Source organism: Ovis aries, chromosome 15, assembly GCF_016772045.2.
Source record: "Ovis aries strain OAR_USU_Benz2616 breed Rambouillet chromosome 15, ARS-UI_Ramb_v3.0, whole genome shotgun sequence".
In the NCBI taxonomy this organism is placed as follows: domain Eukaryota; kingdom Metazoa; phylum Chordata; class Mammalia; order Artiodactyla; family Bovidae; genus Ovis; species Ovis aries.
The window spans coordinates 80,632,135-80,650,779 of NC_056068.1; the positions used below are offsets into that span (position 1 = coordinate 80,632,135).

The window sequence follows — 18,645 nt, forward strand, 5'->3', positions numbered from 1 at the left end:
GAATACAAAGAAAAAAATAAAAGCACACATTTTCTTCCTTTTGAGAGGCAATAGCATATTGAAAAGCAGAGACATTACTTTGCCAACAAAGGTCTGTCTAGTTAAGACTATGGTTTTTCCTGTGGTCATGTAAGGATGCAAGAGTTGGACTGTGAAGAGGGCTGAGCACCAAAGAATTGATGCTTTTGAACTGTGGTGTTGGAGAAGACTCGAGAGTCCCTTGGACTGCAAGGAGATCCAACCAGCCCATCCTAAAGGAGATCAGCCCTGGGTGTTCTTTGGAAGGAATGATGCTAAAGCTGAAACTTCAGTACTTTGGCCACCTCATGCGAAGAGGTGACTCATTGGAAAAGACTCTGATGCTGGGAGGGATTGGGGGCAGGAGGAGAAGGGGACGACAGAGGATGAGATGGCTGGATGGCATCACTGACTCGATGGACGTGAGTCTGGGTGAACTCCGGGAGTTGGTGTTGGACAGGGAGGCCTGGTGTGCTGCAATTCATGGGGTCGCAAAGAGTCGGACATGACTGAGCGAATGAACTGAACTGAACTGAACTGAACACCCTAGACACGATGGCTTATGTTCTTACACTCTTCTATGATTGTGTATGATTTTAGGAAATTTGAATATTACTGGTTTTCTTCATGTTAACATTCTTCAAGTTAACATTTTTCCATCCCCTAATTCACATCCTTATCTATCCCTTGCAACCATAAGAGTTAACAATTATTGAATGTGTATATAACCCTGCTGCTGCTGCTGCTAAGTCACTTCAGTTGTGTCTGACTCTGTGCGACCTCATAGACAGCAGCCCACTAGGCTCCCCCATCCCTGGGATTCTCCAGGCAAGAACATTGGAGTGGGTTGCCATTTCCTTCTCCAACGCATGAAAGTAAAAAAGTGAAAGTGAAGTCGCTTAGTCGTGTCCAACCCTCAGCGACCCCATGGACTGCAGCCCACCAGGCTCCTCCGTCCATGGATCTTCCGGGCAAGAGTACTGGAGTGGGGTGCCATTGCCTTCTCCGGTATATAACAGTAGGCCCTCTCTAAAGGGTTTTGCATGGGTTCTCTTTAAATCCTCACAAAAACAATAAGAGGTAAGTAGTACTACCATTTGGAGAAGGAAATAGCAACCCACTCCAGTGTTCTTGCCTGGAGAATCCCAGGGATGGGGGAGCCTGGTGGGCTGCCATCTCTGGGGTCGCAGAGAGTCGGACACGACTGAGGCGACTTAGCAGCAGCAGCAGTACCACCCCCAGATGGAGAAACTGGGGCCTATGGACGTTAAAACCTTTGCTCTACCCTATACAAAAGGCAAATAACAGGATTTGGGCCTGCAGACTGCTAAGCTTGTGTTCTCTATCACTAAATTATCTTTTGAAAGATGTATAAAGGCTATACAGTTTTCAAATGCATAATGTGCTATAATCTATTAAACCGATCATTTATTGTTAGACACCTAGATTGTTTCTGATTTTCACTGTTGTAGTCAACACTGCTAAATAGATGTTTGATACCTTCACTTCCAGAGAGTACATTCTGAGAAGTGGAATTACGGGATGATATAAGTAGCGGAATCTGGAGTAGTGTTTGTCATCAAGTTAATCAAGAAGCTTAGCTAACAATCCACCAGACGATGTGTGTGTGTATGAGAGAGAGACACACACACACACAGCCATCAAGTCAAATATTCTAAATCATTCACTAAACGTGTTTCATACATGACAACAAACATCTTACTATTTTACTTATTTTATGTATTTATCAACTAGGGAAAAAGTAGAAGAAAGATGGACATCTTCCTCTCTTAACAAAAAAGACCATCTCTTGGGTACAACATGTCCTGCTACTGGCTCACGTACGTTTGAACATCTAACAACAAGGAAAATGTAGGGGGAAAGTGGATCTTTTCCCCTCTTAAAAGACTTTGTCCTTTAGTTACAATATGGTTTCCTGCCAGACACAAATTTGGGTTTGATTTTTTTTTTGGAGGCGGGTAGTTAATCGAAGAACAAAAATGGTCAGGTATGCAAGTAACGGATTTAGTCCTTGGAGGTTTGCAACAAAGTGCAAAGGAGCTCTCTCTCACACACAACTCTTTTCAGTCTTAATCCCTCAGGAACTGCTGCCACAGGCATGTACTTAGGAATACAATAGGTGGCAGGACTGAACACCTCTCTGTTGTGTCCCAGCATAGAAAAAATGCAGCGTCTCGAGGGGCCCTGTATAATCCAAAAGCCTGTTCACCGCACAGATGGGCCTTCCCACTCTTAGTGAAGGACTCTCACTGGTTTGTCCCCCTTTTTTTTTTTTTTGGCTGTGCTCTGTAGTGTGCAGAATCCTAGTCCTCCAACCAGGGATCAGCCCCGTGCCCCTGCCCTGGGAGGGCAAGCCCTACTGCCTGCCGCGGGAGGCCCTCTCACTAGTTCCCAACCAGGCGCCTAGTGCAGTGTAGAAAGAAAGAGAGATCGTTGTCATGATACCCTAGGAGTAACTGAGTCAACAGTATCGACTTCTAAATAAGAAATGAAAGATCTCTTGAAGTGTCGATGATGACTTCACTACAGGAAACGCTCCTGAAAAGAGAGAAATCCTCAAATCAGAGCTCCTTTGATTTCTCCTTCCATCTCTAAGATGATGCGTGCTTGCTAAGTCGCTTCAGTTGTGTCTGACTCTGTGATCCCATGGACTGTAACCCCCGCCCCCGCCCCAGGCTCCTCTGTTCATGGGATTCTCCAGGCAAGAATATTGGAGTGGGTGGCCAAGCCCTTCTCCAGGGGATCTTCCCAACCCAGGGACTGAACCTGTGTCTCTTAGTCTCCTGCACTGGCAGGCGGCTTCTTTACCACGGATACCAGGTGATAAAAGTACGTAAGTACGCCATCAGTAACAACTTCATTATGCAGACGTCTTAACAATACAAATATGGGTGTCAGGATGGCCGAGTGGTCTAAGGGACCAGATTTGTTGTATAGCACAAGGAGCTCAGCTCGGTGCTCTGTGATGATGAGAGGGGTGGGCTGGAGTGGGGAAGGGTCGAGAGGGAGGAGACGTGTATACTTAGAGCCAACTCATGTTGTTGTTCAGCAGAAACAAACATAACTTTGTAAAGCAACTATCCTCCAATTAAAAGAAAATCCTATGATAAACCATAAAAAAAATAAAAGTTGAGTTCAAGACTTACCAAGCGAAGGGCTTTATTTTTTCCCCTATTTATTCCTCTGCAATGTGTTTATGAAGTGTCCCTCCCTGTTCTTAACTAAAATTATTTGGGGTCATATAAAAGATACATTTCTAAAAACCATCATATTGTTATATCCACACCTGGTATTGAACATACTTTCAAGGTTGAAAGTAATGTTTGGTTAATGTAAGCAAGTCAAAGGCAACGGAGGAAACAGCACGCAGGGATCTTGCTTCTGTGTCTCACGCTGAATCTGCACATGGAAGCCTTGCGAGCTCTGAGTTTTATCAGCCTCGGGTTTGGATCAGCCTGTCACATACTGACTAGGTCACCTGGATTTCATATCACTCTCCCACACAGAACGACACGGCGAGTATCATTCAGTAGTGGTATTTGCATCGATTGAGATCTGCTCAGGAAAATACAAAGACTGAGGGTAAGCAGAAGGAATTTAATTCAGCAATTTAATTACACGGGTGATGGAGAGCTCAGAAGCAAACAGGAAACACTGAGGGAACCCAGAGATCAGGTTCAGCAAGAAGCCATTAGGTCAAAGGCACAAAAAGAAGAGGCTAAGTTACCAGCCCCCAGGAGCCCAGGTTCCCAGGCAGAGGAGGGAATCAGAAGCCATAGGAGATACAACTGCTGTCAGAGACGCTGTGGAGAGAGAGACTGGGCGAGCACATGCCCTAACCGTCCTTGCCTTGCACCCCTCTCCCCCCAGCACCCCCACCCGCCCAGCCCAGTCTCCCCACAGCGCCTTCCATTGTTTGCAGCCGGTGGGAGCCTACGGACCCTGGAGCTGGTAAAACCCAACCCGCAGGGTCAGCTCTCCTGGCCCAAAGATCTGTGTGTGTGTGCGCGTCACTCAGACGTGTCCGACTCTTTGTGACCCCATGGACCGTAGCCCTGCAGGCTCCTCTGCCCACGGATTCTCCAGGCAAGAACTCTGGAGTGCGCTGCCATTTCCTTCTCCCCGAAGATCAGTACTCCAGAGGAAAGGTGCCTGGGAGTTAGGGTGCCGCTCGGTCAGTGGGTCACGAGGCCAGGTACACAGCAAAGTGGCCACCGGCCGGGCTGGGTTTCATACAGATATCCTTGTGTTTAAGTCTTGGTTTCCTCAATATAAAAAAATATTAAATATTAACTGAGAAGCTCCAGTGTACCACGTACTTAATGTTTTGCTTTTTTTTTTTTCTTTTTACAAAGGAGGGAGACGGGAAGGCCTAAGGGGCACACCCAGCAGGCAGCTCCCTAGGACTGGAATAAGCTGGCGATACGTATGAGTGAGTTGGCTTCACTCTCACATGAGCAGAAAGCCCGCTAAAATGGGAAGTCGTGCCAAGGCTTCAAAAGAGAGCACAGGCCCTCCTTGTATCTTTGTGCCACATGTGCGTTACCGGTTGCAATGCTGAAACCACGTTAATGTGGTGTAGTTTTCTTTACCAAGCGTGAAGCTTTAGCATTTACATTTTAAACCCTCTGATTTGTTTCCCAGAATGCTGTCTGATTTTTTTTTTTTAATTTCTAGTTATAACTGAAGAGAGAACAGAAACAGTGGCCCTTTAATTTTTCAGATTGTCAAACTCTGCCTTGGCCAGAAGAGACCATTTAGTAAGTAGAATCTGCAGCAATATGTAGCTTTTATTAAAAGGAAATCCCTCCACCGCTAAATAAATGTTGAGTAACCCTGAAAATTCACTGGAAGGATTGCTACTGAAGCTGCAGCTCCAATGCTTTGGCCACCTGATGCAAGGAGCCGGCTCACTGGAAAAGACCCTGATGCTGGGAAAGATTGAAGGCAAAGGAGAAGGGGGCCACAGAGGATGAGTTGGTTGGATGGCATCACCGACTCAACAGACATGAATTTGAGCAAACTCTGGGAGACAGTAAAGGACAGAGGACCCGGCGTGCTGTAGTCCATAGGGTTGCAGAGAGTCAGGCACGACTTAGCAACAGAACAGAAACAGCATATATTCATCAACCTGCCATGGAAACCCACTGTCTTAGTTCAGCCCTGATCCTAGCTCTGATTTTGTCAGCATCTTGCTGACATTTCTTTGACTGTTTTCTCTTTTGTGAACTGAAGGACGGTATCTGGAATAGCTGGGTCAAAGCACCTGTGGTAACTCGGGCTGTTTACATTTTGTCAGGAGGTAAAGGAAACAACAGCATCCACCCGCATGGATGAGTAGATGACCCGTCTAGAAGCCAGGCTCCCTGAGAAACTGCCACGTGTCAGCTGGCAGAATTCCACCACTGCTCACAGACCATGGAATGAGGGGGAGGGAAATAGGAATGCTAGTAACAAACACTTGAGCAAAGCAAATGATGGCCCGAGTATCCTTAATTTTTAAAATATTTAATTAAAAAGAAAAATACCTGTAGACGTTGGGTCCCTGGATTTCGGTAGTATACACAAGCTGCACCTAAGACATGCAAGTGAGAAGAATAAGGAATGAATTTCTCATTATTTGAATGTCGGAGAAACAACAAAGTCCTACCGTAAAGCACAGGGAGCTATATTCAATATCCTGTGATAAACCATAATGGCAAAGAACATGAAAAAGAAATAGATAATACATATATATACATGTGTATATATGATAACTGAATCTCTTTGCTGCACATCAGGAATTAACACAACATTGTAGATCAACTATGCTAAGTCGCTCAGTCGTGTCCGACTCTGTGCGACCCCAGAGACGGCAGCCCACCAGGCTCCCCCATCCCTGGGATTCTCCAGGCAAGAACACTGGAGTGGGTTGCCATTTCCTTCTCCAATGCACGAAAGTGAAAAGTGAAAGTGAAGTCGCTCAGTCGTATCCGACTCTTAGCGACCCCATGGACTGCAGCCTACCAGGCTCCTCTGCCCATGGGATTTTCCAGGCAAGACCACTGGAGTGGGGTGCCATGGCCTTCTCTGAGATCAACTATGCTTCAGTAAATTTTTTAATAAAAGATAAATTTAAAAAGAATACTAGTACTTACCCACAGCCAGAGTTAGAAGATGTCTGGAGCTTCTGAAGGGGACTGATAACTAGCATATGTCAAATCTTTGACAAGGCAGAGCAGTAGCAGCCATCCCATAGAGAAAGGCCGAACTCTCGGCACAGTAGCTGGCTTGTGAACAAATACAGGGACCAACCCGCCCGCCCCGCCCGCAAAGCACTGAAACTGAGACGTCACCCCTCTCAGAAAAGAACCGCAAAACAGCATGAGCCAGGGCGAAGCCCCTTGAACCAGACAGGATGGAGTCGGGGAAGAGTATAACGCGGTTCAAGTTAAGGCACCGGAAGCAATAAGGAGTGACACTAAAGGGTAGCTGACCCATAGTTTATTTCATGAGCAAATATTTATTGAGTGCCTGTCAGGTGTGAGGGCTAAGGGACGCAGGAGTCAAAAAACAAAAAAGAATAGAAATTGTTCCTGAGCCTTACATTACGGTGGTGAGAGACAGATAATAAATTAATATGTAAAAAAAAATAAGCATTAATGATGGGTAGGAGATAAGAAAGGGGCGTCCCTGGTGGTTCACTGCTAAAGAATCACCTGCCGATGCGGGACATGCAGGTTTGATCCCGGGGTCAGGAAGTTCCCCTGGAGAAGGAAATGGCAGCCCACGCCAGTATTCTTGCCTGGGAGATCCCAAGGACGGAGGAGCCTGGTGGGGGCTATAGTCCATGGGGTCACAAAGAGTCAGACGCCCCTTAGAGACTAACAACAACAAAGGAGATGAGAAAGGGGGGAGGAATGGCATTCATCAATATGTTGGTTGGGGAAGGAGCACTTGGGCAAGGACTTAAGGGAATGAGGACAGCGTGCAGGTGTCACTGGCTCTGCGGTCGAGCACCTGCGGAACAGAGACGAGCGTGGCCTGAGCAGAGCGCACCAGTGAGGCGAGAACAGAGTCAGGGCCCAGTTCATGCAGGTCGGCGACCACCTACTTTATTATTCAGACTGGGACACCTTTGAGAGTGACGTGAGGTGGAAGTCGCTCAGTACTATCCAGCTCTTTGTGATTCCGTGGACTATACAGTCCATGGAATTCTCCAGGCCAGAACACTGGAGGGGCGATTCCCTTCTCCAGGGGATCTTCCCAACCCAGGGATCCAACGCAGGTGTCCTGCATTGCAGGTGGATTCTGTACCAGCTGAACCACCAGGGAAGTCCTTGCGAATGAAAGAGAGTACTGAAAATAACCAATATTACTTTAATTTTTAAAACTTGTATTTATGGACCAATATTTTTATTTTATCATATTGGTGGACCTATCAACTAATTCTACTCAAAATAAAATTTTATAGAACATTTTAAAATGATACATAGCTATGAACATGAAAGCAAAACATTTTTGTATTTTTTATATTGATTACTTGAGCATTTTAAAATGGCACAGGTAAATATTTTTGAGATATATGTATGCACATCTTAATTGGCTACTTAGCCATTGTCTTTAACATCGTGATGCTAAAATTTTTCTGAAAAAATGCCTTTTTCAACATGATCTTATTTATTTTTACACTTTTTATTAAATTGCAATCTTCTGTGAAGCTGTGTTTTACGGTTAATATATCTGAAATTGTTGACACTGTTTCTCCATGCTGCTGCTGCTGCTGGTGCTAAATCGCTTCAGTCATGTCCAACTCTGTGGGACCCCATAGACGGCAGCCCACCAGGCTCCCCCGTCCCTGGGATTCTCTAGGCAAGAACACTGGAGTGGGGTGCCATTTCCTTCTCCAATGCATGAAAGTAAAAAGTGAAAGTGAAGTCGCTTAGTCGTGTCTGACTCTTAGCGACCCCGTGGACTGCAGCCCACCAGGCTCCTCCGTCCATGGGATTTTCCAGGGAAGAGTACTGGAGTGGGGTGCCATTGCCTTCTCTGGTTTCTCCATGGCCCGTAATAATTTTAATTGAGAAGATACTCCCTGTCTAGATGGTGATGAACCTTTAAGTTTGGAGCAGATTCTGCTGAGTGGAAGGTATTTTCAATCCTATTTTCTATATTAAAATGTGTAAATATTTCAGCTCCAATATTTTCACACATGTGGTATTTCTGCCTCCATCCAGCACAACTTTCTTTGATATTTTTACATGACAGAGCTCTTAAATGATGCCTTCTAACATTTCATCAAATGTAGATACTGCAAAATCATAGGCCTTCACAATTTCATCCCATTCTGATGGGAATATAAATTTATTCAACTAAAATCAGGCGGTCCATCAAAGTTGAGATGTTTCCAAAACATGAATTTCAAGTTAGGCCATTAAAATGTTTAAGGGCTCATCTTTTGATTGGTTCATTTCCTCTCAGGCTTTTGTAAGGAGAAATCTGAGCTACTTCCTCTTTGCAAACTTTGTTGCACATAATTGCAACTTGTTTAAAAACTTCAAAAGCTGAATTTTCATGCTACATGCATTAAATAATCTGATTAAATATTTCCAACTGATTTTGCACATAACATGGCCTCCATTGAGGTTGCTTTACAAAGTGACTTTTCAGAGGCTCAGACACTTCTAAAACCCAGTTGATGGCAGGCAATGAATAGAGAAAATATATGCAACCACGCTAATATATATTTTTAGATTCAACAACAGCTTCTGTCACAAAAGTTTTGTAGATGATATATATACATATATAAACATATATACACACACGCACACCCTGATTGTGTGTGTGTGCACGTGTGATAAGTCGCTCGGGCATGTCTGACTCTTTGTGACCCCACAGACTGTAGCTCACCAGGCTCCTCTGTCCTTGTGATTTCTCAGGCAAGAATACTGGAATGGGTTGCCATTTCCTTCTCTACTGATTGTGTGTATATATATATATATATAGAGAGAGAGACTTTGTAAATTTTAACAACCACAGTTTCTATTCTGATTGGTAGAATACAGAAGCTTATTTGGATGCAGTCATGAATTTTGTGCACATCACGACCAGTTCCAACTACCTATCTGCTCCACACAGTGGCTTTGCCAGTAGGCTGTGCTCCGTCAAACTTTGTGTTAGCATTACCACCCCCTCCAAACAACATTGATCTCCATTTACAATGGAGACTAAATTTACAATGGCATTATCAATATCAGATGCTTCATTTTAGACAGAAGAATAAACTTCTAAGTACTTTTCTGCGGTCCTTTGAATGAGCTGTAACAATTAAACCAATTTGGAACTAAAGTTTCTAATTGGGGCCTCTAACTGATTTAATCTGACATTATCTGGTGGCTTGCAAAAAGAGTCAAATAGTTATCACTAGTTCACTTTAGTTACAAGCACAAGAAAACTTAGAATCGAAAATGAGCAACATTAATTGAGGAGAGTCATTTGATCCATATGGAAGGTATCACTATGGGGTGTAAACATATCTCCTGCAGCTTCACATATTGAATTGTCATCTGGCACATTCTTTTTAAGTATTAACTTTTCAAAACCAAACTACACGTTTAATTGTCTCAAGAAAGTTGAGGATCGGACTCCCCTGGAGATCCAGTGGTTAAGAATCTGCCTGCCAAGCAGGGAATGCGGGTTCAATCCTTGGACAAATACTGAGCCCAGGTGCCCCAATCCTGAAGCCTGCACTCCCTACAGCCCATGTTCCCTGATGAGAGAAAGCCCCCCGAAACTAGAAAAAAACCAACAGGCAGCAATGAAGACCCAGCACAACCAATAAATAAATCATAAAGCTTTTTTAAAAAGAAGAGGTGATGATGGGTGTGTATTCTGCACAAAGTATTTGTTCAACTTTGTTAATATTTACCATCCCACATGGGGGTGGGGAGTAGAAATATCATTGTCAGTTCGAAAACCAGAAGACACAAACATGAAGAAGCATCAAGATCTACTTCAAAAGTGACTATTAGCATAAATAGATCCCACTTAGGGGGCAGATGCTTAACCGAGGGACCACCAGAGTCCCAAACATCAACTTTATTGAGACAGTTAAATGTGTAGTTTTGGTATCAGTTTGGATTTGAGCCAAATGCTGCTGGAAGTGTTCATGACAGAATTTCAAAGCATTACCAAATAATAAAACTAACATCTTTAATATACAATCAGTGACAAAACTGCTTTAACAAGAACACTTAGATCACACTGTACCCTGTGGCAAGAGTGCTCAGCCTCTGTTTCTTCAGCTAGATGTGTATGACCTTAAGCCACAGTTTCCTGTATTTCCTGTATTTCTCTCTGACCCCGAGGAGATTCTCTGCATCTCACGGACCACAGCAGGGCACGAGAGGTGCTATGACAAGCGGCCAGGGGGAAAAAATACCTCATCATTTTTCTTGCCACCACTTAAGACCAGAGGAGTCAGCTGCCGCTGACTGCTGTGCTCGAGCTCTAGCTGTAACAGCCAGCACCCTGAGTATCGCCCTTCAAAGGGTGCTGCCAGTTAGACTGTATCCTAACAGGATCAGGAGATGAGAGTAGTCATTGTCATTAGGCATCTCTTAGACCCTAGACCTCCCTTGTGGCTCAGTTGGCGAAGAATTCACCTACAGTGCAGGGGACTCAGGCTCGATCCCTGTGTGGCGAAGATCCCCTGGAGGAGGAAATGGCAACCCACTCCAGTGTTCTTGCCTGGAGCATCCCATGGACAGAGGAGCCTGGTGGATTACAGGCCATGGGGTTGCCAAGAGTCGATCATGACTTAGCGACTAAACCACACCTATTAGATCCAGCTATAATTATAGTGAACATTCCAAAAACAAAGATCATGGCATCCGGTCCCATCATTTCATGGCAAATAGATGGGAAAAAAGTGGAAACAGTGACAGATTTTGTTTTCTTGGGCTCCAAAATCACTGTGGACAGTGACTGCAGCCATGAAATTAAGAGACCCTTGCTCCTTGGAAGAAAAGCTATGACAAACCTAAACAGTGTATTAAAAAGCAGAGACATCGTTTTGCTGATAAAGGTCCATATAGTCAAAGCTATGGTTTTTTCCGTAGTCATGTATGGATGTGAGAGGTGGACCATAAAGAAGGCTAAGTGCTGAAGAATTGATGCTTTTCAACTGTGGTGTTGAAGACTCTTGAGAGTCCCTTGGACAGCAAGGAAATCCATCCAGTCCATCCTAAAGGAAATCAGTCATGAATATTCACTGGAAGGACTGATGCTGAAGCTGAAACTCCAATACTTTGGCCACCTGATGCGAAGAGCTGACTCATTTGAAAAGACCCTGATGCTGGGAAAGATTGAGGTTAGGAGAAGGAGGGGATGACAGAGGATGAGATGGTTGGATGGCATCACCAACTCGATGGACATGAGTTTGAGCAAGCTCCAGGAGATGGTGAACAGGGAAGCCTGGTGTGCTGCAGTTCATGGGGTTGCAAAGGGTCAGACAGAATTGAAAGACTGATCAACAGCAATAATAAAATAATAACTCTGTTCCCTGCACATGTGTTTTATATACTGCAGGAGACTGTGAGAGAAGCCAGAAGAACCAACTGGGGGTTTATAATCCATGCTGGTTTACTTTAAAGCTAATACTAACTTTAAAAATTTCACCAAAAAAAAAAAAAAGGAAAATCTGGGGTAAAAGGTAAAGTCAATAATAGGATGTCAAGAAAATAAGGAAAAACCCAGGTTCTTCCAAGTGAACCAACACATATGGTCACCCCATAAATAAGGTCAGTGTAAAGACTGTGGCTTTTTACTGCAAATGAGATGAGAATTCATCACGGGGTTCTGAGTAGGAGAATGAGGTGATCTGATTTAAGTTTTACAGGATTATCCTGACTGCAATTTGGAGAAGAAATTGCAGGGGGCAGGTTAGGGGACCAGTTAGGAGTCTATGGCTATACCTCACAGTGAGAACAAAGACAGTGGCTCCCTAGAAAAGAGAGAAACGTGTGTCCTGAAAGCTGTACAGGCATATGGAAGGAAGAGCAGTTAAAGAGGAAGCCTTCCCACAGGCTCAGGTTTCAAGTCTGTGCTGCTGGTGATTTCCTATAGTGTACAAGGATGGGTCAGAATACCACGGTTCAGGGACTTCCCTGGGGTACAGTGCTTAAGATCCACTGTGCTGCTGGTGATTTCCTAGAGTGTACAAGAATGGGTCAGAATACCACGGTTCAGGGACTTCCCTGGGGTACAGTGCTTAAGTTCCGCTCTCCCAATGCAGGAGGCACAGGCTCAGTCCCTGGTCGGGAAACTAAGATCCCACATGCAGAACAGTGTGGCCAAAAAGAAAAGAAGCAATCATCGTTCAGAAACACCAGATATGAAAAGCATCTTCTTAATCCCTCCTATACTAATCCATTCTCACCAAGTAAGCTTCTAATTATAAAGTAGATGCATGCAGACTTATCCATAGGAAAGGATGCATCTCAACAAATCTCAACAATTGTTATTCGTATCTGTTCTGCTTGATCATTTACATTCTAACCAGAAGTTAATAAACTGGATTTCCGGGGAGGTTAATTCATAATCTTTCCTGAGTGTAGTTTTCTTGGGTTGGTTCCCCAGAGCTTCCTCACCTCTGGATATACTAATAATTGAATTTCCTAATATATTCAGCAGAAAAGAGCCAGAAAGTGAATACCCTAAAAAAGCTATCCTGAGAAGATTTATGAGTCACAAAGAATTGGACGCAACTGAGCGACTGAACTGAACTGAACTGAACTGAGAAGATTTAGCTAAACTGTCACCTGGCCTTGCCCAGGTGATCTCTGGCCTTACTGAGTGATATTCCAATCAAACTACAACATGCCTTCTGATACCCAGATGGTGATAGCAGAATATCCCAAGTGAATTACACAATACTCTACCAGCTCCAGGCCCTCATAAGAAAAAAAAAAACAGTTTCCAAAGACTTATTCTTCTATGATGCTTTTCTCAGTGCTCCTTCTCTTTCCAAAAACAACCATCTTTATCATTTAAAAAATTTTTTAATTTTTCAGGAGAAGGTTTTTTTTCTCTCTTGAATATGTGATTCTCCTTTTAACATAATTTTATTTGAGATACAATTAATTTTCAGAAATGCACTCAAATATTTAAGGCACTTCAATAAATGAAAACTTACCGGAAAGGGATTCGTGTCATCAGGAACGGAAGGGACCTTTGAAGTCTCAGCAAGGTTACTCTCCTTTCTGGAATGCTGATACAGGGGAGGAGAAGCTGCCTTGGAGTATTCATCACTTTCCTGGAAGGTAGAGTATTCCAGTTGCTCCAACAAGGCATCTATATCAAAAGATACAAGGGAATCGTGATATGGACTGTGCACATCTTCCATAGAATAATTATCCTCTCAAGTATCCCCACGATGCTGCCATTTATCTCCCTCTTCTCTTAGGTTAAGAGTTAAATCTAGACTCAAACATCCTCCTTTACTCCTTTTTTGACTTCAAGAATATGGTCTGTCTTACCAGGATATGTTTATGGCCTCTGCATACTGTAGCCTATTTCTCATTTCCGACAGCTGCATTCAATCACATGGTCTCAGTCTACAGTTTGACTTTCTATCTTGCCCCGTATTCATTTTTATCATTGAGAGGGGATCACCCACGAAGATCTCCAATTAGAGAAACGTAAATGGGGACGTCCCTGGGGGTCCAGTGGCTGAGACCCCGCACTCCCAGGGCAGGGGGCCTGGTTTCAACCCCTGGTCGGGGAACTAGATCCCACACGGTGCACTGAAGATCAAAGATTCCACGTGCGCAGCTAAGACTTGGCACAGCCAAGGAAATGAGTAAATTTAAAACATATTTTTAGATTACTTATTTTTGATTGGAGGATAATTGCTTTCAATACTGTGTTGGTTTCTGCCATATAGCAGCATGAATCAGCCATAGGTATACACATGTCATGTCCCCCCGCTGGAACCTCCTTCCCGCCTCCCTCCCCACTCCTGCTAGTTTGTCTCAGAGCAGTGGATCTGAGCTCCCTGTGTCATACGGCGAGTTTCCGCTGGCCACCTAATGTCACATATGCTAATGTATACGCTGCAATGCCACTCTCAGTTTCTCCCAGCGTCTCCACCCCCCGCTGTGTCCACGGCACGTTCTCTACGTCTGCATCTCCTGCTGCCCAGCAAACAGGCTCATGAGAGCCATCTTTCTAGATCCCGTATATATGCGCTAATATTCGATGTTTATCTTCCTCTTTCTGACTTACTTCGCTCTGTATAATAGACTCTAGGTGTAAATGCCACATGTTTTCCTATCAGAAAAATATAAGCTATTATTTTACAGTTTTCCCAAACATATCAGTACAGTAAAACTGATTCTTAATCCTGATGGGTTTTTTTTCGTTATATCCCCAGCATGTAACAAAATTCTCAAGGTATTGGCACTCTGTCTTTTAAAAGTGTGGGAGAAAAATGGATTGATTGGAAACATACTGCAAAATCGAGCCAGCTGCGGCAGTCCAAACAGCTGAGATTTGTTTCTCTTGTAGTTTTCTTAGGAGAAACCAACGGACTTTCTTGTATGAGTATTACACTATCAACTTTCTGTTTTCAGGAGATTAATAGTAACAATAAAATTAACACAGGACACACATGTATATTATTCATATAAATATAAATTATAGTATTAATATATTCTATGATATATAATAGCTATATATTTATATATTAGTCATCCTAATACTTTGAGTCAAGTGATAGTATTGTCCTTGTTTTGTAGATTAAGAAAGAGAAAAATGTCTTGTGTAAGGTCGCGCTGCTCCTGAGTGCCAGCTGATGGCTCAGAGGGTAAAGAACGCAGGAGAAGCAGCTCCAGTCCCTGGGTCGGGAAGATCCTCTGGAGTAGGAAGTGGCAACCCAGTCCAGTACTCTCGCCTGGAGAATCCCACGGACAGAGGAGCCTGGCAGGCTGCAGTCCACAGGGTTGCAAAGGGTCAGACACGACTGAGTGACTAAGCACCCAGCCTACTGAATGCAGACCCTGGCTGACCCTGAACTACCTGATCCCTGATGTCTGCAAGTCAGAAACGCCAGACCTCTTCTCCATGTGGATTCTCTAGGTCGTCTTTCCATGACATGCGCTTCTCTGAGGCTGTTTTCTCACCCACATAATGAAGCAATTTATCACAATAGCATTTTGTGAATTGCAGACTCACACCCCGAGTGAACCTCCAGTGAATTTCTTATCAGAGACTGTAGTGTTTTAACCTTTACAAAACACTGCATTATATTATTCCTAAGGCTCTGCCTATTGGAGAGGGAAACGGCAACCCGCTCCAGTGTTCTTGCCTGGAGAATCCCAGGGACAGCAGAGCCTGGTGGGCTGCCGTCTATGGGGTCACGAAGAGTCGGACACAACTGAAGCGACTTAGCAGCAACAAGGATCTACCTAACTCTAAAGTCTTCAGATGGGGAAAATGAACTTTACAGGTCGTTAAAAAATGATTTCATTTCCGATGTTGGGGGATGGGTATTTCTTAATGGTGTAAGAAAAGATCTGATCTTTTTTTTTTTTTACAAATGAAACCTTCTGCAGATCTTTCTCAAGCATCCGTCTCACAAATATATTGAATTGTATGCACCATTTTGGAGATAAACAAAATGAGCTAAACTCTTCAGGGCTAATGATCCTTCAACAAATGAACATCAGTGGAAAAGAAGAGACAGAGGGGGACCAATAGGTTAAAAAAGATTCCAGAGATTTATAACTCATTCAGTGGATGAATCTTAAATAAACAAGCAAGAACCACCAAAAAAGAAAGAATTAGAAATAGTGAACAGTGACTGAAAATTCAGTAAGTAGTAAGCACTGTTAGTGTATTTCGGGTGTGACAAGGATATTTGATAATACTGTAGTTTCTGTTAATGTTTTAGGTGTGATAATGGTCTCTCATGCCATTCAGTTCAGCTCAGTTCAGTTCAGTTCAGTCGCTCAGTCGTGTCTGACTCTTTGCGACCCCATGAACTGCAGCAGTCCAGGCCTCCCTGTCCATCCGGAATTACTATTAAGAATTTTATGGATATGATATTAGAGTTACTTGCATAATGATGAATATATGTTTATAGATGAAATCAAAACAATGCCTGAAATTACTTTAAAACAATCTAGGAGTAGAAGCAATGGGTGGATGTATAAATGAAGTAAGATTGACCAAGAGCTGTTACCTGTTTAAGGTGACTCAGGGGTACATCAGATTTAAGTATTTTTTTTTCCTCTTGTAAATTTTAAAATTCTCTATAATAAAGGTTTTTTCTTAATTTTTTAAAGAAAACTAAGGTAGAAATAGAAAATAAAACTTTTTCTCTCAGACTGAATGCCAAATTTCTGAGTTCCATATTTTTATTCTGTAGCCCTCTATTAAGATACAGCTTCTTTCTTTTCTATTTCGTAAGCTTTACTGCAAACAGAAGTCATGGTTCCTCTCAGATTCAAAATAAAAACGCATTTGCAATGAAGATGAGGGGAGAGAGAGAGAGGGGTTCAGGATGGGGAACACATGTACACCCACTACAATATTGTAAAGTAATTAGCCTCCAATTAAAATAAATTTTAAAAAAGATGAGGGGAGAGGGACGACCCTCTACAAGAGAAGCAAACCATCCCCCTAAAAATAGGTTACCCTTACAAGCACCAGCTAACCAGAGTTACTAAAACTCCTTTCAGTCATGCGTTAACAGCCCTTTCTCTTCCTGTTTCCTACGTGTATACATATCACCAACACTCTGAGATTATCTTGCCTTTTGGCCAGATTCTGTAATTTGAAGATGACTAATTTCAGAGCATGAGATGGTTGGACGGCATCACCGACTCAATGGACATGAGTTTGAGCAAACTCCGGGAGTTAGTGATGGACAGGGAGGCCTGGCGTGCTGCAGTCCTTGGGGTCGCAATGAATTGGACACAACTGAGTGACTGAACTGAACTGAACTGAATTTCTTTTTTTTTAATTTTTAAATTTTTTAAATTTTAATATCTTTAATTCTTACATGCGTTCCCAAACATGAACCCCCCTCCCACCTCCCTCCCCATAACATCTCTCTGGGTCATCCCCATGCACAATGTATGACAAATAAGGGATTATGGCTGCAGGGTTGGGGGTATCAGACTGAAAACTCTACCATCCATTTTTATAGCCCTTTGTCTGAGGAAATCAAGCAATGTCAACATTTACAGGAAAAGAATTAAGGGAGGTCTCTTGAGTGTCTCAGTGGACTGTAATGAGTTCGTGCAGAGCGGCAGTTTGCTCCTGGTTCCCCCGTATGTGGCACCCCCCCATAATGAGGGTTTGGGTGAGATCTCCCGAGTGGACACAACCCACCCACCTCGGGCGGCAGTGCTGCCAAGAGGAAACCCTGGCCCACTGGGTGACTCGTCCTCCCCGCTGCTTCCCCACGCGGGAGAAGACAGAGCCACCCCGCGTCTTCCAGGCGGACCTGCGCTGCCGAGTCTGAAGGAGGTAATGGCCCGGGGAGGTGCCTCCAGGCCAGCTGGTAGTCTCTGTATTTCGGGACCAGACTCCTCTACCATTCATCCTGCTGCGGAAATGTGAAGCCGCACCAATCTATTTCTTTTTAATCTTTTAATTGTCTGGGTTGTCCTATTGGCTGGAACACCAGGGCCAACAGACTTCCAAAGGAACACCTTGTCACTTAGTCAGGTTTTGGTTTAGCCAGTTCGTCAGGTGTTCCCATGAGTGACGCTGAACAAGTTATTTCGTTTTTTGATTCCTTATTTGAAAAAAAAAAGACGTGGATAATACCTATTTCAGAGGGTTGTTTGGAACACTAACATGATTAACATATATAAAAATGTAGAGTTTCAGCTTAAGTCACTGAATAAGGATTAGTTCCCTTTCCAATGACGACATGAAAGCCATCTCTCTCTCTGTGTAGCCGCTCAGTCATGTCTGACTCTTGCCACCCGGTGGACTGTAGCCCGCCAGGCTCCTCTGTCCATGGGATTCTCCAGGCAAAAATACTGGGGTGGGTTCCCATTTTCTTCTCCATGAAAGCCATGGCGTATCCCTAAAAGAGCAGAGCTGGATTCGGGTGGAATTCAGCCAAAAACATGAATCTCTCCAACAGGATAAGAATTGGGATTCTACCCCAAGTTCAAAATATATTCTACTCCATATATTAAAATAGACTTTACTTCCAAAATAGTTCACACGTTAATATTAAAACCCTTTTCCTTTTCATTAACATCGCTTCCTGTCTCTAATTTGGCTTCCTTCCTTCCTCTACTCCTCTAGCTCTCAAAACATGTTTAAAAAAAGACAACATGCGAGATTTTTCTTGCTGCTGTCATTTGCTCTTCTGACATACAACCACCCAAGACACCGTGGAATTATACAGCTTGGACACTGGGTAAAGTTTAGTGACTCAGCGTTTGTAAGCACGATGGCAACAAAAATTGGCAAAGGATGTGGCATGAGTCCCGAGAACGACAAGCCTGACGGCACGCCCAAGGTCTGAAATCAGGGATCTCTCTGAGCAATGCGGCCCACAGCTTCAGCGCTGGTTGCAGTTGCTTTGGAGTGGAAGGAGGT

The 18,645-nt window shown here is 43.6% G+C and overlaps 1 protein-coding gene across 3 annotated transcripts in view; it reads right to left on the minus strand.

The window, feature by feature from the left end:
- The window catches only part of LPXN (leupaxin), a 42,227-nt gene that overhangs the window by 20,557 nt on the left and 3,025 nt on the right, over positions 1-18,645 (minus strand). For 2 of the 3 annotated variants that reach the window (XM_060400152.1, XM_060400151.1), the window contains exon 2: positions 13,214-13,371. In XM_060400152.1, coding sequence (XP_060256135.1) covers positions 13,214-13,371 — 158 coding nt within the window. Of the gene's footprint in view, positions 1-5,567; positions 5,615-13,213; positions 13,372-18,645 lie in introns of all 3 variants that reach the window. The other variant, XM_004016492.6, reaches the window with a different exon arrangement.